The sequence below is a fragment of the Limanda limanda genome, chromosome 2 (genome assembly GCF_963576545.1).
Source record: "Limanda limanda chromosome 2, fLimLim1.1, whole genome shotgun sequence".
NCBI classification, from domain to species: domain Eukaryota; kingdom Metazoa; phylum Chordata; class Actinopteri; order Pleuronectiformes; family Pleuronectidae; genus Limanda; species Limanda limanda.
In genome coordinates, this window is record NC_083637.1 from 3,766,563 (window position 1) to 3,792,534 (window position 25,972).

Below are 25,972 nucleotides of genomic sequence, written 5' to 3' on the forward strand. Positions count from 1 at the left end.
CAGCACAAAACGATCCCATCACTATAAAGCCCTCTTTTGCTTCATATGCTTTATTTCTCTCTCTCTCTCTCTCTCTCTCTCCCCTCCCCACCCGCCACCCCCGCAGGCAGTGGCGCAGCGCTGCAACAAATTAAGATCAGTGTCACTCAATGGAAGTGTTGTTATTACTGCAGCCACACGCTAAGAGCAGCTGAATATATAATCACCGCACAAAGGGAATCTTAATGTGGATGGACAGAAATCCTCTGGCCCTGGTTCCACTGTCATCCCTGCCTCAGAGGAGAGACTCATCTGTGAAACTGATTCTTCTTTGCACCTGAAGAACTCAGTCTCTAGTCTTATTTCGCAGTGCGCTGGTTTCACGCAGGTGAGTTGTTTACACGGCCGGACCCTGGAAAAACCTGCCCGGACCTACAAGAGGCTGCGGCTCAGGGGTAGAGCGGGTCGTTCTCTAATTGGAAGATCGGCGGCTCTGCGTGTCCTCGGGTAAGAAACCGGTGGGTTGAGCCGTCACTGTGTGAAAGTATCAGTGCTAAAAAAAAGTGCTATATATAGAAGTGCTGTTTGACTGTGTGTGTGAATGAGACTCTTGGTGCTTTCACTGGTCATTAAAACCAGAATCCATTAACCAATGAAGAGAGAGGAAGAGGTGGGAAACAACAGCAGCTGCTCCGAGGGATCATTTCAAATAAACAAATCTTCTAAGGTCTTAAAGACACAATGAGGACTGAAGCTTTTGGTGAGTGACCATTGGGTCTGTTCATTTTTTACTCATTTGTACATATTGCATTGCAAGATAATTTATTGTAACTCATACTGGAAGCTGCACAACAAGGAAAGTCACGCAACAATGCTGATTATAACTTTAAAAGCAAGAAGCGGCTAAACGTTGGATATCTGATCTGAATTCTGTTTAGATGAATTCCTTTTGAATTAGTATTATTGCAATGTCATTTGATTAACAGGCTTTACTGGGTGTGGGCGGACTCGGGCAACAAACCTCAGCCTCCAGATTTGTTCAAAACACACAGTGACAGTGAACATGCACTGACGCGGCAACCAATGAATATCAACCTCAAATTCCAGCAGCCTCAACAACACATGAACCAAAGAGATGAGACTGTCACAGCACACCCAGGTAGAATATGTGAGGCTCTCAGTCGGAGGTTTGTTTACCCGAATTAAAAATGCCAGAAATAGTAGGTATGCAGCCTGAGGGAGAAGTTACTCAAAACATTTGGTTTCAATCCTGAACACCTGCCAGCTCCACACCAGGTCCCCCCCCACACACACACACACACACACACACAAACACACACTCGTAATGTTCCCACAGCTCAGCAGAGCCTGTGTGGCCCCCCCGCTGCTGCTAATCCCTCTCCTGCAGCTCGCCTACTGTTTGTTTTTGCAGCACACTAGTTCCCAGGGGTGCAACATTTTAATCCCGCCCCCTTCCCGTCGCTACACGCGCCGCATGTGGTGGATGGAAGACTGGGGAGTAATTGGCGGTGGTGGCGGTTTTCCTCCGCAGCGTTGTGGCGTGCACTGAGCGTTGAGGTTTTGGCGCTTGGAGACGACAGATCTCCGAGGCTGCTGCCTAAAGGATGATGACTGAGGGGAAGAAGAGTAGAAGGCCGGGGGAGAGAGAAGAGCCCGAAACTGTCTGATCAGACGGGAACATAGGACCAAATAAAATATGACTAGAGAGCAAGATGATGGCGGTGGAGGCTGCTGCAGCCGGGGGCCTGGGACAGCTCACTGGAGGCTGTGGACAGTTATGGAAAATCTAAGGAAACCAGGGCGGTAAAAAGTCAATGAGAAATGTTCACAGTCCCCCAAGGGAAAAATAAGAAGGCGGGACGGGGGGGTGAAGAGAGGAAACGAAAAGGCAGAGGAAGGAAAATGTGCAAGTCAAGTAAAAAATGGGGATGAAAGGAAAACATTAGTAATTCATCTAACGCCGAATATGTACATTTTAAGTGCAAACGTTTTCTTTTGATGCAATATTTAAACAATTATTTGAATTTTGATTAAAAAATGAAGATGTTGATTTTATGTTCTGCTCAGGGATTCTTTCAGAGGACACTGGGGGGGGGACTGAGGGACGATGCACTTACAGTGGATTCAAGAGAAGTTTGTGGTTTAGATTTGATCCAGTTAGATTTGGTGTTGGACACCAGTATCACCACCAGTTTCACCACCAGTTTCACCACCAGTATCACCACCAGCACCACCAGTATCAGAACCAGTATCACAACCAGTATCACCACCAGTATCACCACCAGTATCACAACCAGTATCACAACCAGTATTACCACCAGTATCACCACCAGTATCACCACCAGTATCACCACCAGTATCACCACCAGTATCACAACCAGTATCACAACCAGTATTACCACCAGTATCACAACCAGTATCACAACCAGTATTACCACCAGAATCACCACCAGTATCACCACCAGTATCACCACCAGTATCACAACCGGTATCATCACCAGTATCACCACCAGTATCACAACCAGTATCATAACCTGTATCACCACCATCACCACCATCACCACCAGTATCACCACCAGAATCACCACCAGTATCACCACCAGTGCCACCACCAGTATCACCACCAGTATCACCACCAGTATCACCACCAGTATCACAACCAGTATCACCACCAGTATCACCACCAGTATCACAACCAGTATCACCACCAGTATCCCCACCAGTATCACCACCAGTATCACCACCAGTATCACCACCAGTATCACCACCAGTATCACAACCAGTATCACCACCAGTATCACCACCAGTATCACCACCAGTATCACCACCAGTATCACCACCAATATCACCACCAGTATCACCATCAGTAACACCACCAGTATCACCACCATCACCACCAGTATCACCACCAGTATCACCTCCAGTTTCACCACCAGTATCACCACTAATATCACCACCAGTATCAGCACCAGTATCACCACCAGTATCACAACCAGTATAAACCAGTATCCCCACCAGTATCACCACTAGTATCACCACCAGTATCACAACCGGTATCATCACCAGTATCACCACCAGTATCACAACCAGTATCATAACCTGTATCACCACCATCACCACCAGTATCACCACCAGAATCACCACCAGTATCACCACCAGTGCCACCACCAGTATCACCACCAGTATCACCACCAGTTTCACCACCAGTATCACCACCAGTATCACAACCAGTATCACCACCAGTATCACCACCAGTATCACAACCAGTATCACCACCAGTATCACCACCAGTATCACCACCAATATCACCACCAGTATCACCACCAGTAACACCACCAGTATCACCACCATCACCACCAGTATCACCACCAGTATCACCAGTAACACCACCAGTATCACCACCAGTATCACCACCAGTAACACCACCAGTATCACAACAAGAATCACCACCAATATCACCACCAGTAACACCACCAGTATCACCACCAGTATAACCACCAGTATCACCACCATCACCACCAGTAACACCACCAGTATCACCACCATCACCACCAGTATCACCACCATTATCACCACCAGTATCACCTCCAGTTTCACCACCAGTATCACCACTAATATCACCACCACTATCACCACCAGTATCACCACTAATATCACCACCAGTATCACCACCAGTATCACCACCAGTATCACCACCAGTATCACCACTAGTATCACCAGTAGTATCACCACCAGTATCACCACCAGTATCACCACCAGTATCACCACTAGTATCACCACCAGTATCACCACCAGTATCAACACCAGTATCACAACCAGTATCACCACTAGTATCACCACCAGTATCACCACCAGTATCACAACCAGTACCACCACTAGTATCACCACCAGTATCCCCACCAGTATCACCACCAGTATCACCACCAGTATCACCACCAGTATCCCCACCAGTATTACCACCAGTATCACCACCAGTTTCACCACCAGTATCACCACCAGTATCCCCACTAGTATCACCACTAGTATCACCACCAGTATTACCACCAGTATCACCACCAGTATCACCACCAGTATTACCACCAGTATCACCACCAGTAACACCACTAGTATCACCACCAGTATCACCACCAGTATCACCTCCAGTATCACCACCATCACCACCATCACCACCAGTATCACCACCATCACCACCAGTATCACCACCAGTATCACCACCATCACCAGCAGTATCCCCACCAGTATTACCACCAATATCACCACCAGTATCACCACCATCACCACCATCACCACCAGTATCACCACCATCACCACCAGTATCACCACCAGTATCACCACCAGTATCACCACCATCACCACCAGTATCACCACCATCACCACCATTATCACCACCAGTATCACCACCATCACCACCAGTATCACCACCATCACCACCAGTATCACCAACATCAACACCAGTATCACCACCATCACCACAAGTATCACCACCATCACCACCAGTATCACAACCAGTATCACCACCATCACCACCATCACCACCAGTATCACCACCAGTATCACCACCATCACCACCAGTATCACAACCAGTATCACCACCATCACCACCATCACCACCAGTATCACCACCAGTATCACCACCATCACCACCATCACCACCAGTATCACCACCAGTACCACCACCAGTTTCACCACCATCACCAGTATCACAACCAGTACCACCACCAGTATCACCAACTTAAGGCACAGTACACCAATGAACCGAAATGTCCACGTTGATTAGACATTAAATTCTTGGAGAAGAAGACGATATGAAATCCTGCGAGTTTCTTTTCCAGGGAATTTCCCGGCAGGTAGTGTGTTGAGTTCAAACTGACAATAAATTAAAAAAAAACTAATTATTGATGTCAACACAGAGGTATTTTAACGACTACACAGCATTTGATACATTTCCATGTATGGAGAGTGAAGCAATTAGTTTACAGCTAATTGGTTCATTTAAATGACGAGTTGCTAATGATGATTACACGTGTGTGCATACAGACATTTGATCATGTTGCTTGTGATTATTCCTCAATGTTTGTCACATGCACAGAATCTCAAAGTCAACTATAATGTGTGGAATGTTGAGAAGTAGGGAAATACAAAAAGAAAAAGCCTGAGCCAACAGGAAACATAGATGTGAAATTAAAGCAGAATCAGCAGGAGGCGTCATCCTCTATGAAGGGGATCTCTTTACTACAAATGATAGGATGCAACTCAACTGTTTTCATTCATCAAATCATGTTAATTACTTAAACTTATATGAGCCTAAAGAAATAATGTGGTGCAGCAGCTTCGGAGATAAGCTTGTTTTTTGTCTGTTTTCTGTTTCTCTCTAGTAAAACCAGCAGTTAAGCTGAATGCTTCCCGGTGTCGTTCTTCAGGGAACGCAGAGCTCTCGAGTTATTCCTGAAACCAGTCGAGTGATGGACGAATAAAAGACTGAGGGAGAGAATATTCAGGTTTCCCTCAGAATAAACGTGAGCTTAAATGTAATGATCGACGTTTTCCTGACAGCTGGTGTGATGTTTGGGGGCAGTAAAAATCAATGATGGTATTTTCTAGTCTTAATGACCTCTCTAGTCTGACACTGGTCTATCACTCAACCGATTGACACACTGACAGCAGCAGTCACGGGGAAACCGCCCAAGGACCCTTTGACAGACAGGAATTCCGCGACCGACCTTCCGACTTTCCAGTGGCTTATTGTCCAGTTTGGAGGAGCTGGAGGGTGGAGCCTGACTGAGGGTTGGGAACAGACCTACACCTGTGTCCTGCACCCATTGGACGATACCAGCTAACCTGCCAACAGGCAACCGATGCAAAACTAGGAGAATACGAATATCTCAGGATGAAGACAGGAGCCAAACACGTAGAAAACATTGTCCTCACCCTGCCATGACGATGAAGAAATCCAGGCGATTCCACGTGTCCCCGAGGTAAGAGCGGCGACCGAAGATCCCCAGGGCGACCATCTTTATAACCATCTCCATCGCGAAGAAGATGTAGATGAATGCGTCGAAGGCCTGAGAGACGGAGACAGAGGAAGAGACAAGGTGTCAAACAGGCAGAGAACGTCAGATTCTGGTTAGAAACAAGAAGAAGGTTGGAAAAACGGGACTGAAATGTGTCCTTTCAGGTTTTTATCTAATATAATGTTATAATTCCATTATTACTGCAGCCAAGACATTTATAATTATTCGTCTTTTGGCGAAGAAGACATTTTGGTGCGGATCTAGATCGGGGGTAAATCCAGGATTTATTTTTGTATTTTCTTAAACAACAAAGCAACATTTTTCTTGATTTCTCAAAAGAAATATGAATGTATCTTAAAGAACCTACAGGGAACTTTTCTTTTTCATCGATTTTGTCGTCTCTGTGGACAAAAGCAGGAGAGTTTCCACCGTCTGTGGTCGTGAAAACCTCAGAAGAGTTTATAGAAAGAGGAAATTTCCTCCTCAATCACCTGCACGGCAGCGATATAAAAAAGAGACAGTTTCATAACCAGTTAAAAACTCTTTTTAGTGGGTTTAATCAGCGCGTGCAGTTTGGTGCGGATACAAAATAATATGAAAATTCCTTCAGAATACGTAAATTTTCACCACTTTCTAACTTTCTGCAAATTTTGGTAAGAATTTGAGCATGTTAAAGCCCTCAAAAAGCCAATTCATTTGCCTGAATAATAATAATAATAAGAAGAAAGAAAAAAGGCAGTAAAAGTGCAGAGTATTGTGCATATTGAAGTGAAAATGTAAATAAATAAGATCTGAACAGTAGAAATATAAATGGAATATAATAATAAATAAAAATTTTAGGGCTGCAAAGCAGCACTGGGTGGGCCCGAGCACATCCATTTTGAAGCGTTGCATGCTTTTTGTCTGAAAAAACAAAAATAACCAGTTCTGAGAGAGAAAGAGGCGTGACCTTTGCAAGACATAAAGTTTCCTTTGATCTAGGAAGACTGAAATCAAAGGATTCATGGTCCATGTATGTCCGCGTTACAGAACATCGTGTTTTAATGGCGTGTAATCAAACTTTGACGCCACGCCACGGTCACACCGTGTGATTAAAAAAAAATCCGTCAGTCAGTTTTTATCTCCATCTTGTCGTGATGACACTCATCTCAATTTGAAGTTGATCCGATGAAAACCCTGGTACAAGTGTATCAAAGAAAAAATGTGGAATATGGCCAAAATGGCCACTAAATACAAAATAGCAGGCTTCCTGTTTTGTTTTTACAATTGCACCCAGAGACTTTTTTGTTTGTCTGGTCATGATACACCTGTGTATCGACTTTTGTGAAGATCGGTCAATGGGAACACCTTCCGGGGGTCTCGGGCTGTCTCGGGGGGCACCGTTGAGCCATTTTGCGACGCCCATTGAAAATTCCTTCAGAATACGTAAATTTTCACCACTTTCTGCAAATTTTGGTAAGAAGTTGAGCATGTTAAAGCCCTCAAAAAGCCAATTAATTTGCCCGAATAATAATAATAATAAGAAAGAAATAATAATCCTTACAATTTCAATAGGGTCTCACCAGACACCTTTGATGTCTGTGCTCGGGCCCTAAAAATCTGGTTTCATCAAGGCTTTGATGGAGGAACATGTTCTCTGGCTGCACTTCTCGTTTTAAAAGAAGATTATTGATTTGCTTGAGACACCTTGAAATGATTGGGTTAATGACAAAGCAAAAAAAACCCCACCTGCTGCTTTGAATCTGTGTGCACACGCTGACGAGCTCAACAACATCCAGTGACGGGAAGGAAATAGTTGCGTCTGCTCGACTTATTATATGAGCACTGAAAACTCACTTGTTTGTATTTATTTATCAAGGTTGTGAGGCCTTTAGTGAACTTTCTGCAGATTTATAGCAGAGTTCTGGAAAGTCCACTTCAGGCAGGCATCAGATTTTAAGGTTCTAACATCATCAACCTTCTGTCTTGGACCTTTGAGTCAACTTGTTTCTGTTGTATGAACTTGTTATGGTTTAAACTTTTACCTTGCTTTTCCTTGTGTTGTTTTTTGGGGGATTTATATTTGATGTGTCTTTTGTTGTGTTATTTATTTCGTTTCCTGTTTAATTCTGAAGCTTGTTTTCTCGTGTTTCTCACTCACTTTTTACAAATTCATGAAGACGATTGACAGTTTTCAATGAAAACAGGACGTCATAACAGAGTGTGTCTGAAATAAAGGGATGAGATCTCACTTCCAGTAAAGGTTGAGGTTGAAGTGGAGGTGAGGTGGGATCATCTCCTTCACCAGGACACCTAGAGGAGGTTAACTATATATCACCCTATAAAATATGGATATGAAAGGTTTCTGTACGTTTGTCTCTCCTTTGACTTCTCTCAAATTTAGACTCCAATTTTCCCCCACACCTCCATGATGCTCTTCTATTTCTAACTCTACAATTGTATCGGCTTTTCTTTTTTCTTCCCCTGACACTCTCCTATCTCCACCTCTCCCTCCCTCTCTCAATTAAACCTCTGTTCCTCTCCTCCTTCCTTCCCTCCCTCCCCGGCCTTCCCCCTCTCCCCAGTCGAGCAGTTTGAGCCTAAACAGCGGGGTAATGGAAAATAATTTGTTTGAGCAGTAATCAGAGATAAGCCCCCCCCCCCCACCACCACCACCACCACCACCACCACCACCACCTCACTCACCGCTTTAATCAAGCATCTAATTAAAAGAATAGAAAAAAGAAATCCAAATAAATCAAAGATCTTGCTAATGCGTGTTATTGCTGTTGTGAGCAAAAAAGCCCAGATTAGCCGCTGTTCTTCTTCTGTGTGTTCAGGAGGATTAGAGATGAACTCACTCGCTTGGCAATGCCTGTCATCTGATTTTATAACTGACAGAACCATGGATGTGGATCTGTGTGTCGTCACTATAGCTCCCTGCTGATGGTGGAAAAACTCCTACTCAGCAGATCCTGGAGGTGAGTGGATGAACAGGCATAAAGTCTGTAACCTTGACCTTTGTCCAACCACTGAGAAGGTCTAGGGGCAAAACTTCTGCAAAGTTCACGGACACGAGGGAGATGAAGATTTCACCAACTGTCAAAAAAAACTTCCTCTTCTGACATTTTTACCACAGCTCTCACTCCGTTTGGCTTTTTTCAACCTGTCTTCTTGTCTCTTTCTTCACTTCCATCTCTTCATTTGCTTGTTTCCAATCATACCACAAATAGGAACCAATGACAGTATGAGATCTAAAACCATTTTACAATAATATATCAGCTAATATGAACAATTATCTTTTTATGGGTCCTTTAAAGATAGTGAACTTTATGATCTGTGATTGATAATTTGAAGTCAACAGCCTGAACAATGAATTTATCATTCAGAGTATTGTTCTATAGTTTTTTCCGCGGATCACATTTGATATCTCAGATATTACTCTTGGAGTTCAGTGTTTATATGTTGGGAGGTATCGTGGGTTAGTGAGCAAAGTGAACACAATTGCCTGATATTGATTCTCTTCCATTTTGTGGTCAGTAAGACACAGATTTCAGCCGCTCATCCACCCGGCCTCATGTCCCTGGATGGATATCGAGGTGAGTTTCCAGAGGTCTTCACGTCCACATCTGTCCGAGCTCACTATGTGGATTGTGCTGAAGCTGCGGTATTGAACGACGGATTTCCTAGGAAGAGTGTGTATTGACTGTAGGCTCTGTAGCCCTCTAGATCCATGCTGGTATTGAATCGGGTCTATAGATGCTTGGAGGAGAAATTCTATTAGGTGCAACTCCAGGGAGCAGAATCAATCCACTGTGTGTGTTGGCTGTTGTATGATGAGTGTGCTGCCCTGTGTGTGTGTGTGTGTGTGTTCGTGTGAGAATGTGGAAAAAACAGGACGCCGGGGGTGATTCAACAAGCGCTTCACACCGACAGGCCCAAGACATACGTGCACACGCTCTCACGCACAGATCCTACGCCCACCCAGGCCACCTCTGACATCAGCGAGAAGGGATTCTGCAGCTCTCTCTCCCTCTCCTGCCAGATGACGAGGAGAGCTGCCAAGGTGCCGTACGTGAGAAAGTCAAGCTCGCTGCACCGTAAAGACCACATGCTAGCAAGTGAGTCACAGCATGGGAGGAGGAATGTGAGGATGGAGCGAGACCAGGAAGGAGAGAGAGGAGAGGAGGGAGGACGTGCGTGCGTTTTGAAATTCGTGTTACGTGTCAACAACGAGTATATTTTTGAATGGATGCTTCCTAGAAGTGCACTCTGGTTTTTTCTGCTTCAAGAAACGTGAAGCCATGTGTCCGGATCTCTGTGTTTACGTGTTTTTGTTGTGTACATGCACGTCAGCTTTTATATGAAATATGCACGACTGAGAACACGGGTGCATATGTCACATTTTGTTAACCTGTGTTTCTTGGTATGTAAGTGCTTTTTCCACAGCGTGAACATGTGTATTAAGAGCGTCTGATCAAATATACATGATCCCGTGTCACTAAGGAAACTCTTCTGGTAAAGCACGTTTACAGAGAGTGTCTCAGGTCTTCAGCCACGTCAGCATAACGCTCAATGCAAAGAACGATAAACTGAGAGATTATAAAAGAAGAGGTCAAAACTTTTACATTTACACCTACGTCTTCATTAAACCTCACCCCCACTTGCATGTCTGAGGACTGTGGGAGGAAGATGCAGGAGAAAACAGGGAGAACAGACACAGAAAGACTCCTGTTAAACTGGGATTCAAACTGAAAACCTTCCAGCGACACTGGTTTAAGATTCAGAACCTGAACCCACTGTTAGGAAAGAGTAAGTAAACAAGTAAAAAGCACAAGATTGAACAACAGACAGGTCGAAAAAAGATGCTGTGGTGGAGTCAAATGTAAATATTGAGCAGACAGAGGCGTCAGTTCAGCTGCAGATATTTCATTCAGGAATCAATATCTCAACCGTGCCTGGAGGAATATCAACTTCTGAGTTTTGAGATGTTCACAGATTTAGATCCACGAAGACTTCATGGCAGATTAGAGGTTTGACGTGTGTGTGTGTGTGTAGGTGTGTGCTTGTACCTGAAGGATCTGGCAGCGGTCTGAGGAGCAGTCGATGTTCTCACAGGGTTGGTACATTCCCAGCGTCACGCAGTTCAACAGGATCACCATCATGCTGACTCGCTCGAACCACGTGCACACAGCTGGTTAAGGACAAACAGCTGAGAGAGGGACAGAGAGACGTCTGCAGCTTTTCACATGCATCACGCCAACACTTCATTTCAATAGAGAGGTGGAATGGGACAGGGTTAATCATGTGACCCAGCTCATGGAACATTTTAAACACAACTAAACATTGGCTTTGAAAAAAAAAGGTTTGACACGGATCCCTTCCTGGAATCAGGAGCTCCTTGGATCAGGATGCAAACCTCCTTCTCTCTTTGTAGCTTTTAAAATCCCTTTATGTTCACGTCATGGAGCTTAAACAACAAAGGTCCAACACCTTTGTGTTGTGATTTCTTATAAAAATTACACACAATTTGAAACCAGTTTGAACAGAAACACATGTTTGATAAGCAGAACAGTTTGAGGTTGACAGTGCAGGCGTTAGAGGAGTTATTAGTGTAAATAAATAGATATGATGATAAACATGCAAATAAAATTATTGAGGACTGAATCGATTTTTGTTTGAATATCATTTCTCTTCAAAGTAGAATTTGAGTAACTGCAAAATATACATTTCCTGTTTCTCACAAATCTCAAATCCAGAAATCAGACGTATGTGTTTGTTAGGATCGAGCCTTCAAAATAAAAGCTTGGGCCTTAACAGTATAAGGAAGAAGGAAAAACGAGAGCATTTATATTGATTTTTAACTAAATGTATTGTCATCATCATATTAACTATCAAAATAACCATAACTGTTATCAGAGTGGATGTTGTGCTGCTTGGATCTGACCCTCACAGATCAGATTAGTTCTCCAGGCCTGTTTCTTTACACAAACATTGACACTAAGGTGCTTTCAAAACTTTATGTCGGACCATTAAAAATAAAGTATCAGTGCAAAACCTCCACAAATCGAACAAAACTACAGCCAACAAATGGTGAAGCCTGGAGGGTCCAGCTCAGAGTGTCATGGTTTCAGAGAACAGCTTTAAGAGCAGCCGTGATTCTCCTCTTGCTAACGGCTACATGCTGCTGGTCAAGTGCAGCTCCCGACAGCAGCTATAACACAAGATGAATTGCTTTTAAAAACAAGAATGTGTATTTAACTTGTGTTTCATGTGTATTTTACTGATATATCACTCCCTGGACGCTGGTTTGCACTCAGAATAAATCTAAATTATGCAGCCGACTCGTCTCTAATAGAAGCTGGAACACGATTCCACCAGCGTCTTCTCCGACTCAGCCTGAGGAGATGATATCTGTTGACGTGTTCTGAGGGGGAACCACACTTGTTTAGCGTGAAGGTTGACGGAGCGAGCAGAACGTGTAAAATACCAGCCTGTGTTTGCCAGAGAAAAAAATAAATGACAGAAACAAAGCAGCCGAGTGTGACGGAGCGGTTTCAGTGTGTGTTTCCCTGTGTGTTCAGGGAGCGAGCACGCTGCTCGGCTAACAAGCGTGTGAAGGAGGATGTGCTGCAGCCGCCCAGCAGGTCCAATCTCCTCCTGAGGCTGCACAGCACAGGATGTGGAATTGTCCCCCCCCCCAATACCCAGCAACTCAAAGCCTGCAAGCAGATACAGCAAGAAAATATACGAGCCGAGCACAGAGGAGTTAAAGGAGAACCGGTTCTTTCCTGAACTTAGGACACCGAGCGTTTGAACAGAGAGAATTCCCAGCGAAGATTTAATTCTCCACATGTCTCGGCCCCAACCTTCCCCACAAAGGAACGGACGACTGCAGATATCACAGCACGGATAAAGATAGGCTGTGAGTGGGCAAAACACATGCATGCAGATAAACACACAGACAGAGCCGCACACACACACACACAAACACATACACACACACACAAACACGCAACCGAACGCCCACTCGCAGGCAGAAAAGTCCACATACGAGGATTTTGCACGTGTAGCCGAACCGTTAAAAAAACATAAACGCTCTCACTCGGCCGCCCACACGCTAACACACATGCACGCACGTATGCATCCTCAGTTGTGCACGTTAAATCTCTCGTTAAATTAAAACATTAAATTCCATATGTGTCAGCAGCACCAACATTCAGCACCGCAGGGAGCCATGTTTAATATCGATGCCCCCGACGGGCTAATAGCTGTAAAGCAGACACGGGAGACAAGGTAAAGACGACACGTTTGTCATCTGATACTTTTCAGAGCGAGCTCACGGGCGGCGCCGCCAAACCGACACCGCGGAAGGCGATTGATCCCACGGTGTATTACTGTAAGATCCATTTTTAATTGGGTTATTCCTTCTACATCTGGCTTTTAAATCGCGTCCCCTGGAAGGTTCGGGTGATTAAACACACAGCAAGGGCACAAACTGTCACATACCCTGTACATGTCTGTTCACTATATATATATATATATATATATATATATATATCATATGCAGAGGAGCAGGTTTAAATCATACCGTATATTAACTAATTCAAACAAACTGTATTAACATGGTTTCTGCAGGTTTCAAAAAGTTCAATTTAGGACTTTTTAGGATCAATGAAAGTTAAAACCTACGTCAAGTCCGATAGATATGAAGAAACATCAGAGTCCAGATATACTAAGGGGAATTGGTGGTTAAGGGGAATTAGTCGAGTAGAGAATAACCGTGGAAACACCAAGTTATCTCTCAACACAGCAGGGATCCTCAGTCTTTCCCACCAAACCCAGTGGAGTGAGATTCATTCTGGCCGAAGAGTTTAATCTTAAAGTTTCGAGACGATCAGTAATCAATTCCACGTTGGACTCGAAAACATTTCTCTTTTAAAAAACGTAATCTCCAAGCACCATGGAAGTAGCCACAACGTAATAAGAACACACCTATAAGCATATTCAAGACCTGGATGTGATATCTTAGCATATTCATGATATTTTAAGGCTCACATTAATATTTTGGATTTGTTTTAAGGCGCCGCAGGAACCCTGATTCATTTGAGTAAATGTATTGGTTGTTCCTTAAATTACATTTTCGAAAATTACCAGGAAATCTGTTCAATGGCTCAACCTGCTCACTGGAGGTGATTAACAGGGAGACATTTTGTGAATATTATTATTTAATATGATAAAAACACAATAAAAAAAGGCAAAATTAGAAACATTACAGCTCAATTTCTTATAAATCCCAAGACCTAATTTCCTGGGTTTTGCTTGTTGATGCAATTGAACTTGATAAATATAGAATCAAAATATAATGTAACTTCATTTGTATGTAGAAAAAATAAATTATACATTAATCTGTCTCTCTCACACACTCCTTCTTTTTGCCACTTCAGCTGATTTCCCATAGCTCGCCCGTCCACACACACACACACACACACGCACACACACACACACACGCACACACACACACACACACACACACACACACACACACACACACACACACACACTTTCATATCAATATCATGGCTGAATAAAACTGCAGAACAGCGCTTTCTTATTTCCCCCCCAGTCCAAGTAATGGTGGCAGCCTTAAGGGCCTGGTGGAGATTATCTCAGGGTTATTCCCACTGCAAAATGCATTATCTTATAAAAACACAGCCTCCATGAGTTTCCCAGCATGCCGAGCTTCTCATGCTCGCTGGCTGTACACGAGTGTCTGTCTTTAAAAAGAGTCAATTAGGTTTGAAGCGTCGTAGAATCTTGTTCCTCTCACAGCGGCTCTGTGACTGGAAGGAGAAGGAGGAGGAACTCAAAGCTCCAACCTCCACTACAGACAAGGTGTTGGAATAAGATTAACTCAGAACTTGTTAAATAAAACAGCTTCTTTTCAAAAAAACTGTGGAGTAATTACAGAGTAGGTCGGCTGCTGTGTTTCCCTCCACTGGCTGTCACTCACTTCCTGGAAGGAGCAGGAAACTAGAGTATTATTCAAATAGTTGGAGGTGCAGATTCACTGGTGGGGCTTTGTGATCGCTCTCTGGTGAATTTGAGGATTTGGTGTCAGGACGTACGTTTTGATTTCTTTGTGACAGACTGGAGGGAAGTTTCTTTTCAGGGAAGCTGGGAAACTAAAGCTCAGGGTTTCACTGGAGAGGAAGAAAAGTTGATCTGGTTGTTGTTAAATCTGAAAACAAGTTATATCTAAAATTGATATACCTTGTATTCACCGGGAGATTATTGCTTTAAAACCATTCAGTGCTGATTTTCTGATGTTGTCCCTTTGGAAAGACAAGTTGATGATGATAAATCACAAAGGAAAATATGTAAAGTAGCTCATGACGATTTATCTAAAAATTATGTTTCTGCTTGTGAGTCAAAAAGATTGAAGAAAATGTGAAAACTAGACGTGACAAGCTCTTAAAGTCCAAGTTGTTGCGTTGGAGTTTTTGTCTGAATCCCAAAACCCAAAATCTGCTCATATTCAGGTTGATATTTTGAATTTTAATACTTGAAAATGTTAAAAATAATCTAATGTTTAAGGAAACACATAATTTTCCATTTACTGACGTCTTTTCACAGAAGAAACTCTGCAGAACTTTGATATTCATTTAAGAATATGTCTAATTAAAAATAATACACACAAAAAACTGACATATTTTCAGTTTAAATCAATAATCCACTCTTCTCTCATTTTGATAACTGATCACATTGAGCAACGTGACGACAAAGTCCTGATTCGAAGCCTCAGGAGCAGATTGGGTTACATCACAGATCTGGAGGGAAACTAAACTCAAGGATTTAAAGGGCCAGATGAAACCCAGCGTCGCCCGGAGGCTTCGGTTTCTGCCGAGAGCTTCGGTTCAGAGCCGGCAGGTTGGAAGTGAGCGGCAGCGGCAGCGGCAGCGGCAGCTAAATGAATCCTTAATACCTCGCCGCGTGCCACCGCTCCTTCTCACCCCGGCTTCATGTCTCTCTGCCTTTTCTCTCTCCCTCTCTCCTGTTTTTATTGTTTCCAAAGAGACGCGCAGGAGGCAAACGACCTCCGGTTTCCAAGGCAACCGATAGAGTATAAAATTAAGTGAATAGTCACAAAGGAGGTAGAGGAAAAAGAGAGAGAGAGAAGGAGGGAACATGAGGAGACAGGCAGCGGTAATTTTAGTTTTGGTTTCCTGAGGTGAGACCTGGTCGTGTCGTGAGCTTTTACTAATGAAGCTAAATCACCGGAGGAGCTTCGAGGAGAGACGATGCATTTAGAAATGATGAAGATCAGATGAAGAAGAAACAAAAATCTTGTGATTTTTTCTAAAATTATTGAAGTACAACCATATGTATCTTTGTAAATTGAAGAGACAAGTTATAAACCAGTCGTACGTTTAATTTCCCTTTGCTTTAAGAGCTTTGTGTCTTCTTCATGTGCAGCTCTCGGCACATTTCACATATTTATCCCAACATCCACTTCTCTTCTGTTTCGGGTTCCTTCGCTTCTCATACTTTACAAACTGATCTCACGTCAAACTGATCTGATGATGTCATCGATCTCTCAGATCTCTCTTGTCTTCTTCCCTCTTTCTATCCATCTACCTTCCAGAGGCTGGCAGGTCTTTTTCTCTACTGGAATCTTCCATCAGGGTTCTTCGATCCCGCACAGCGGACTGGATAAAGGGAATGTTCGTGTGTGTGTGTGTGTGTGTGTATGTGTGTGTGTGTGTGTGTGTGTGTGTGTGTGTGTGTGTGTGTGTGTGTGTGTGTGTGTGTGTGTGTGTGTGTGTGTGTGTGTGTGTGTTGGACAGCAGTAAATGTCATGGGATATCACACGGTGATGCATCACAGTGTCTCGTGTCAGCTCCTCTTTTCCCTAAGCTGTCAGGTCGAGTGCACGTGTACAAACACACACACACACACAAACACACACACACACACACACACACACACACACACACGCATGTGATGAAGGTTTGTTGGATAATTGTCGACTGCCTGTATCAACAGAAGTTATTACTTGTTGCATGATTCTCTCATTACTCATCATCCTGCTGCCTTCAGGGCTTTGACTCATTTCTGACTTTTGTCTTCGCACTCGACTGCACGACTCAAACAGAAGCTCGTGTGTCAGACATAAACATGTTTAACTATCAACGCTATTAAAATAATTACATAAATATAAAAAAGTCACGACCACAATATAAACGAGCCAAAAACCTGCTCTTTGAGTGACTTTATATATAAATGGAATTAAAGTTATTATTCTCACTTTCCTTCCTGCCCTCATGCATTTCTTCTCTCATGTTCTTCTGCCCGTTGGATGTGTTTAGTCTCTCACTTTTTACTTTCTGTCAGTTCATCTCTTCAGCTCCTCTTTTCCCTCGTGCCTCCCTGAGCTTCTTTTACTTCCTGTTTTGCATCTTGTTCTGCATCAGTCTGCCAGTCGGAGCATTTGTGAAACCTGTTTCTTCACATTGAGATTTCTTGACTGCATCTACCTGCCTGCTGTGTGTATATGTGTGTGTGTGTGTGTGTGTGTGTGTGTGTTTGTTTGTGTGTCTAAATTCTCGACGCTCCGCCTTTAAGGGACTGGATGAATCTTCTGGGGTGTCGGTGCATAACGAAGAATGAAGATTTGTGTTCGTGCTGTTTGTCTTTTACATCTTTCAAACAAGCAATTATTTTGTTTTTTATCAACTCTGTCAAGACAGCGAGGTGAGAGAGCTCCCCAGCTTCTGGTTTGAGATGTCACCAGCAGTGTTGCCACAGTTACTTTGAAAAAGTGACTTAGTTACTTTACGGATTACTTGATTTTAAAAGTAACTTAGTTAGATTACAAGTTACTTGATTTTAAAAGTAACTAAGTTAGATTACAAGTTACTTTATTAGTTACATTCACTCACTTTATTAGAGGTGCATTTTTAATAGTAATGTACACAACAACAATGTACAATGTATCTCCTGACATTTTAAGTTGAACTTAAAAACCATTTCCTGAAAAAATACATGTTTTTATAAAATAAAATAAAGACAGTCTTTCTTGACTTCACTTAACATAAATACTTGTATTTATAAAAAATAAAAGAATGACAATCTTTCTTGACCTGACATATTTAAATGTTAACACTGTAATGGAAAAACTTACTACTTATGATCTACATTGTTTATAAATGTAACTATTAAATTATTTTCAACATGTTTTATGAACATTGTACCTGTTGTTCACAGCATTAGAGAAGCAAGTAGTGGTTTTACAAAAAGCCGTTCTGTGAGGCAGCCCGGCATTGACAGTAGTAGGGATCTTGTTTATTATGGCACGAAACGAGGGTGATTCAACTTAATTGTCGCATAGGCTACATGACCTCACTCCCAGAGAAGCAAGACGAAAATCAAATATATTGTAACGGACTGGGTTTATGTTTATGTTTGGATTTGACGTATGTTCAGTAAAACACTGTGTTGAAGGAGCGTTCCGATATCCTGAGGGTCAGTGAAGGGGTCGGGGTGGGACATGTGACGGTTTGGACCAATAGGATGGGGTTGTTGGGAATATCAGGCCCTCATTGGCTGGTTGTGTTGGGGAAGGGGGGGCCAATGAGGAAGTGAAGGGTTGTTGATGTGTGCGAGAGACGGAGTGCGAGTGAGGGTGCGAGTGACGGAAGATGATAATACAAGTAACAAATAGTAGACAAAATAGTAACGCACAGTGACTTGGAGGAGTAACTTTAATCTGATTACTGGTTTGGAAATAGTAACGCGTTAGATTACTCGTTACTGAAAAAAGGGGTCAGATTAGAGTAACGCGTTACTAAGTAGCGCGTTACCGGCATCACTGGTCACCAGTTATCCCGCATTTTAAAGAATCACTCAACTTTCCATCTCCTTAAATCTTTGACTTTTCTTTTTGTCTGCCCCCCACCCCCCCCCCCCACCTGTTTTACCTAGAAGGCCAGTTCACATCTGCCAAAGGATTCCTTGAGACCAGCTCTGCCCTGTTGCTGTAGCAACCAGCGCTGAAATCTGAAAATATTAGGAACTCTGTGTCGTGTGTGTGTGTGTGTGTGTGTGTGTGTGTGTGCCGCAAATCACACACATTGTAGTCAATTAATTTCTCAGCTGATGATTTGATCTCTTAATCAGGGATCCAGTCTGTTTAAACTGTATTAAGTGATAAAGTCACAGTTTGCTGCCATTAATCAAAGGAGACTTCAGTTTGGTTTCATAATGAATCATTAATCTTTTCTGTTATAGCCGCCGCTGCGTAATATCAAAAACCATCTGATGAGACCAGTGCAACACACACACACACACACACACACACACACACACACACACACACACACACACACACACACACACACACACACACACTCTTTACTGGGATTCTCAGCGTGGAGTTAATTCAGCTTCACCTCCTGGAAATGGACGGAGGAAGATAAAGTGCAGCAGCAGCAGAGACGACTGAAGCCAGATAATAAAGTTCTGCTGGTTTACCAACAGCTGCCAACTCAGGTGTCGTCCATCAGTGGAGGTGCGATGGTGGGAATGGAAGTAGGAGGGAACCGGTCGGTAATTACAGATAGCAGCCTGCGTGTGAGACGTGAGAAGACAACACACACACACACACACACACACACACACACACACAGATCCGTCCTTTAGACCATCTGCTGGGATCGTTCTGTTCTTTCCATGTGTTCTCTACATTCCTTTGTTTCCCTCCTTGTGTGATGAAGTGTGTTGCTAATATGATGCGGATGTGAAGTGTGTAGGTTTCCTCTCCTGCCCACGACCAATGTTTCTTTCTATTTCCATCTCCCAGCGTTGCCAGGGTTGTGTAACTGAGAGCAAAAATAAATAAATAAATCCCAGACTGACCAACAATTACACAATACAACTATTGATAGAGCGGAGAAAGTACCAGTGTGTCCCAGTGATGGAAAATATCATTTCAGATAGAATGACAGAGTTCATATCTCTACCAATACCAAAAAGTGCCCTTAACTTCTGAATGAAATCCGTCATGAACTCAATCCTCATCCTTTCAGTGACACATCTGTTGTAGTTACCAACTTGTTACCAAGCAGCACCTTCCCCTCAATGAAACTAAACTGTAATTCGACTTTATACATAACTGAATGTTCTGCTCTCTGCATTGTATCATTTCCTGTAAAAGGAAACCAGATTCGAAAAAGCTTTAAGATGCAGTTTCTTTAAAACTTTAACCTGAACCCTTGTAACTAACAATATCTCCTTATTTTTCTACAGACTGACCGATACTGGATTTTTGGGGCAGAGTAAATAAATACATTTTTACATCAGCTCATTTGAGATAAGCCAATATTGGCCGATTAAATCCATTAGACACACAACTGTCAACTTTCATTTTTACTCTAACTCGATAACACACTATAACTATTGAACAAATATTGTAGTAATTAACTATTCATAAGAAAAAAAGTTAATTTGTGTTGATGGAAGGATTCTTTGTCTTATATTATATACGATGAAGAAAGGGAATACTCCTGGATTCAGTCTGAATCAACAAGTAATTTAATATTGTATACCTAATAATGTATTTTTCTATATTTCATTGACCATACAATTAACTTTTAAATGTATTAATTGAGAAAATAACTAACAGATTTGATCATTGACGCAAGAAGTCAGTCTGTAAACTGATCTTGGGGTTATTATTAAACCATTTGACTGTCTCCACTTCACAAAGTCTCAGAAGTTATCACGTCCGACAGAATCATCAAAACTACCACAATAAGATAAGATAAGTTTGACTTCCCACCAAGTCTCAAGTCTTCTGCTGATCTCACTCTGTCACTCAAACGTCTTCTTGTTTTCATTTCTCACTTTTCCTCATCTTTGCCACTTGGATATTTTCCATCTCTCTGTCTTCATCCCTCCATCATCAATTACAACTGTGAGTGAGTTCTCAGTCCTCACTCATCATCGTAATTTGACTGCGACTCAACAAGGTGACATATTAATAATCCCGATCTGAACAAGAGGAACACTCTGAGGTATCTGCAGGGACAAGTGTCACTTTCAGAGGGAACGAGACGCTTCCTAGATTGAGACACAAATGTCAGTTCTCAGAACAAAGGTACACAAACGTGCACTTGTACACAAACACACACACACACAGTACATTAACACATTAAAACATGTCAGTCAACAGTTCCCAAGATAGCAGCAGGCAGACAGGCGAGTGTTAATGACAGACTAATGACTGTCATTTACCAAACTTGGGAGAACGGCTTCATTTGAGCCTTTTCTCAGCTTCTTACTTTGTTTATCCCAGAATCCAGTGACCTACACATCCTATAGAACTACATGTTGTGTGTTTGTTAAATCCAAAATCTTTCTTCTGTAACTTACCACTCATCTTTATCATTACACAGAGTTACTACTACTTTCTTTCAGAGCTGAGAAGAGCTCTTTGACAAATGAAGGAATTTAATGCCTATTGTGGACATTTTGTGCAAAAACATACATTTCTATTTAGAATTATGTCCATTAAAAACTAGTTTACGTTTCCTGGAAACTGTGTTTGGAAACACAAAGTAATAACCCCCAGATTCTGCGTTTTTAATTGGCATAACATAAATGATAAAGTTCCTGCACATCACTCACAGTATTTGACTGGTTGGTTACACAGGTTGAAGTGTAAAGATATATAGAGATATTTGGTATTTTTCGTGTAATCCTGCCAACTAGCAGACGCAGATCAAAACATAACCTCCTTGGAAGAGGGATCATTATAAATCAAACCTTAACAAGTATAAAACACACACACACACACACACACACATCCAAGCCCATGCACAGGAACCCGCTGTGGTAATTACTGAGTCTGTGGCTCTTTGAAGGCCTCGTCTCACCTTGGCCGACCCGTCACTCGCCCCCCCCCCCCCACGCCCTCTCACCCTCTCTCCCCGGGAGCCGTTGTGTTATTTCAGCGCCCGTGGGCTCAGTGGGTGATGTCAAACTGACAATAACACGTATTGGCAGCAACCAGCGTGGCAGCCGCGCAGCATCACATGACTTCAACAGCGCCCGTCTGTCTGGAGCAGCGGGGAGGGAATCAGGTGGAGTGGATGGGGGGGGGGGTCATAGAGGGTAGGACACACAGGGTGAGATATAAAGTAAATCTGCAGGTCTCAACTTCCATTTGTGATCTGACTCAGTGGTGTATAAAGTACTTGAAAGCCATACTTGAGTAAAAGTACAGATATCTTACCTGAAAGTGACTTCGGTAAAAGTGAAAGTCACCCGTCAGAAAATGACTTGAGTAAAAGTCCTAAAGTAGCTCATATTAAAAGTACTTAAGTATCAAAAGTATCTGGTGTTGAAATGTACTTAAGTATCAAAAGTAAAAGTACAAGTACCAAAATAAAAAATGCAAAGTGCTTTTTATATTAGGCCTATACAGACACAAAACAACCCAAAATGTTTCTCCTCAAGATTTATCTCAACTGACTGAAAAATTATAACAACAATATGAAAATTTACAAATTTTGAACCCTAGATGAGAGAGAGAGAGAGAGAGAGAGAGAGAGAGAGAGAGAGAGAGAGAGAGAGAGAGAGAGAGAGAGAGAGAGAGAGAGAGAGAGAGAGAGAGAGAGAGAGAGAGAGAGAGAGAGAGAGAGAGAGAGAGAGAGAGAGAGAGAGAGAGGTGCGCCGTGCGTAGAGGCGTGCTGCGTCAACCTTTGCCGCTCAAGTAACGAGTCAGTTTGAGAATGTAAGAAGTACAAAGTACACATAGTTTTTGTTCAAATGTAACGAGTAAAAGTAAAAAGTCGTCAGGAAAATAAATACTCAAGTAAAGTACAGACATGTGAAAAATCTACTTAAGTACAGTAACAAAGTATTTCTACTTCGTTACTTCCCACCACTGGATCTGACTACTTGTTAAAGATCTGTAATTACTTTTTGAACTTAAAGTAACCCATATACTCAGGGTTACAATATGGAAATCTCCCCTAAAACACCAAACTGACCAAGTACAAGTGAATCACAGCTGTACATCTGGTAAATCTCTGAAAATATCTGTCTGTGAGTTTTCAGATTGACAGTTTACACACTGATAATCTATCGTGCAAACAGTCTCTTCTCCTCTAGTGTCCAATTTTACATCCATCACAGCAGGAGAAAAGCAAAACTCGATGATCCACTGACAGAAGAAATCCAGCCGAACCACATCCATCGATATCTATCGACCTGAAGCTTCAGGGAACTATCGATGTCACTATTGAACTATTGATCACTTCCTCCAAACAAATGTCTTAAATATTGAGAGATGATGTCCAGCACAATAGGAAGAGCCTGTAGCACCGAGGCCAAAACTTAAGAAGAAATATCGATCTTTAGCTTCATCAATAGATAAAGAATAGTGACCTTTCTAGTGTCCGGTGCCATAAAACAATCATCGGACAATTCCCTACAAACCTGAGCCACTGACATGAAGGATAAACTGCCGTGTGGAGGGCTGCAGTCGGAGTTTATATGAAATACCTGAGGCTAAAGGTAGCACCATTATTTTTAAATAGATTAGAGAGGGAATATTTGACTCTACAGGTTTGGAATTTACAAATTAAGTTTACGTCTCAACACTATCTCTGTGGCCCTCTCCAGCAAATGTTAAAATCTACTTACACACACAGAGAGTCGGCAAATTAGAATTAAAAATACTCTGCTCTGCAGCCCTCAGACATTTTATTGAACCATCTCATTTGTCCCCACTAGGGTTGGCTCTCACCGTTGTAAGAAAGGAAACGTATGGATGTGACAGGTCAGTTAACTGGGAGAGAGGTTGACTATTAAAACGAGCCACAGTTTCAAATGATCTGCACAAAGCTGTGATACGAGAAGATGTCAAGGCTGCAGAATGTATTGTTTCACAGATTTCATACTCAAATAAGTAATCTCCCTTTTGCAACTAAATCAATGCTTGTTATCCTGCATTATATTATATTATTATTCATATTAGTGACAGTAAATTAACGGTTTTCATGGTGTAGCAACACTTTGTTTTTAGAAATAACCTCCTCATGAATAACACATCTTTAAATGTCAGCACCTTTGTTGATTTGAGGGCTCTTTAATACTTTTTTGGTCCAATTAATATTTTGTAGAAATGTCCGTGGTTCAATTTGTAGTCAATTATAGTTAAAACTATTTTTTTTAAGTTTCCCAGTTGAAGTCTAATATGAAAACACACAAACATCCTGTAAATGATGAGGAGTTTGATCCACATGTTCTCAGTTTGTCATCGACAGGCAGTGCTGGTGTCTGGTTTTCATGTCTGCTGTCACTAGCAATCACTTGTAACGCACACAAACACACACTCTCTATTAAAAGTGAGCACTATACACCAACACAAAGACGCACATAATCATGCATGACTGACAGATTCTCCCATTCTCTCCGTCCCTCACACGGAACTGTCTGTAAAAGCAAAGTAAAAAAAAAAAAACAAGCCGCTCTTGGTACAAAATGTGATTCATACATTTTCCTCGACACACTCGTGTTACCACACACAGACACACACACACACACACACACACAGAGACCGTCAGTGGGATTTCCTCGTGGGCGACTATTCCCCGGCTGCGTCACAGCGCTCTGTCAACATGTGGCAGCCGGCGTTTCAAAGAGAGGACAGCTGGGACAGGTAGGACGTGAGACAGGAGGGAAGAACAGAAACAGACAAAACCACTGCAGCCGTTAACCAGAGCAGAACCGTCGGGTAAGGCTTTGTTCTTTGCTCGAAGGAAGCATTTTTGTTTTTTCATCTGCAGTTTCAATTTGTGATCTGTATTCTTTCAGGTATATTACGGTGAAGGTGAAAACATCAGTGATTACAAATAGGCAGAGGAAAGGAAAGAGGGAAATGAAGCAGTAAAGACGATTAGGGGAAAAGAATACAACGAGTGATTGAATAGGGAAATAATAGAGAAGATGGCAGGTCCCTGTACAAAGCCCCAGTCTGACAGGTAGGTACAGTGGCATTAGCATAGTGATTAACAGGCGCATTATCATAATGATTTCTACCAACATTAGCATATGCAGAGCGGCTGGGAGAGAGTCCCGGGCGAGAGCCAAAGAATAAACGTCAAGACGCCGAGAGGAGGAGGGAGAATGAAAAGAGAGGATTCAGTGGAGGAGAAGAAGAGGAAGGATCCAAACAGACCAGGAGACAAAGAACATTTTCCATCACAGCTGTTGACAGCTTCAGCTCCGTCCATTCCAACATCATACATCCTCTTCATGAATGAGTTTACTCTTCATGCCTCGAGCTGCGAACGGCTGATTACAAGCAACTGCAATTCTGTGAGACAGCTTAGAAACTACAAATGGTTGATGTACAACAGACTGAAATGACATCACTATGAAAAAAAAAACTATGAGGACCCTTTACACTAGTTTCCTGCCAAAAGCTTTTTCATTTTAGGATGAGGGCAGTTTTTATTTGGTGGTTTTTGTAGAAAACATTTGGTCATTTGATTCTAGAAGAACTTCTCAAAGATTGGAATGATGTGTATAACTGTTCTTCTTTGATCGGGATGTGAAGTCTTTATACAGAGCCTGTGTTTTAAATATTATCTTCGTAACCTAATTTTAATTTAAATCAGATTTCGGTCTGAATGAAAGGAAAAATATAAAATAGGATTCGACAGGGGCGTCGTTAGGCCTGTTTTAAAATGTTCTTCAGCCCCCCCAAATAATTTTTGGGATTTTTTTTAATTTTTATTTTTTTTAATTTTTTTTTTTAAATTAAACTATTGTTTTACACATGGACAAGTTAACAAGTTCTAACATGCTACATATGTGAGTGCGTTTCTGCTTTGTATGTTTTCTCCCACTTCAAATTACAATCCACTAGCCTCTCATCATACTTAACAATACAAGACAGGGCACTAGGACCT

The 25,972-nt window shown here is 42.3% G+C and overlaps 1 protein-coding gene across 1 annotated transcript in view; it reads right to left on the reverse strand.

Moving 5' to 3' along the window:
- LOC133021882 (voltage-dependent T-type calcium channel subunit alpha-1I-like) overlaps positions 1-25,972 on the reverse strand; it is a 138,623-nt gene that overhangs the window by 103,861 nt on the left and 8,790 nt on the right. The window contains exons 3-4 of the mRNA XM_061088889.1: positions 11,063-11,174; positions 5,929-6,062 (exon numbers count right to left, since the gene is read on the reverse strand). Coding sequence (XP_060944872.1) covers positions 5,929-6,062; positions 11,063-11,174 — 246 coding nt within the window. The remainder of the gene's footprint in view (positions 1-5,928; positions 6,063-11,062; positions 11,175-25,972) is intronic.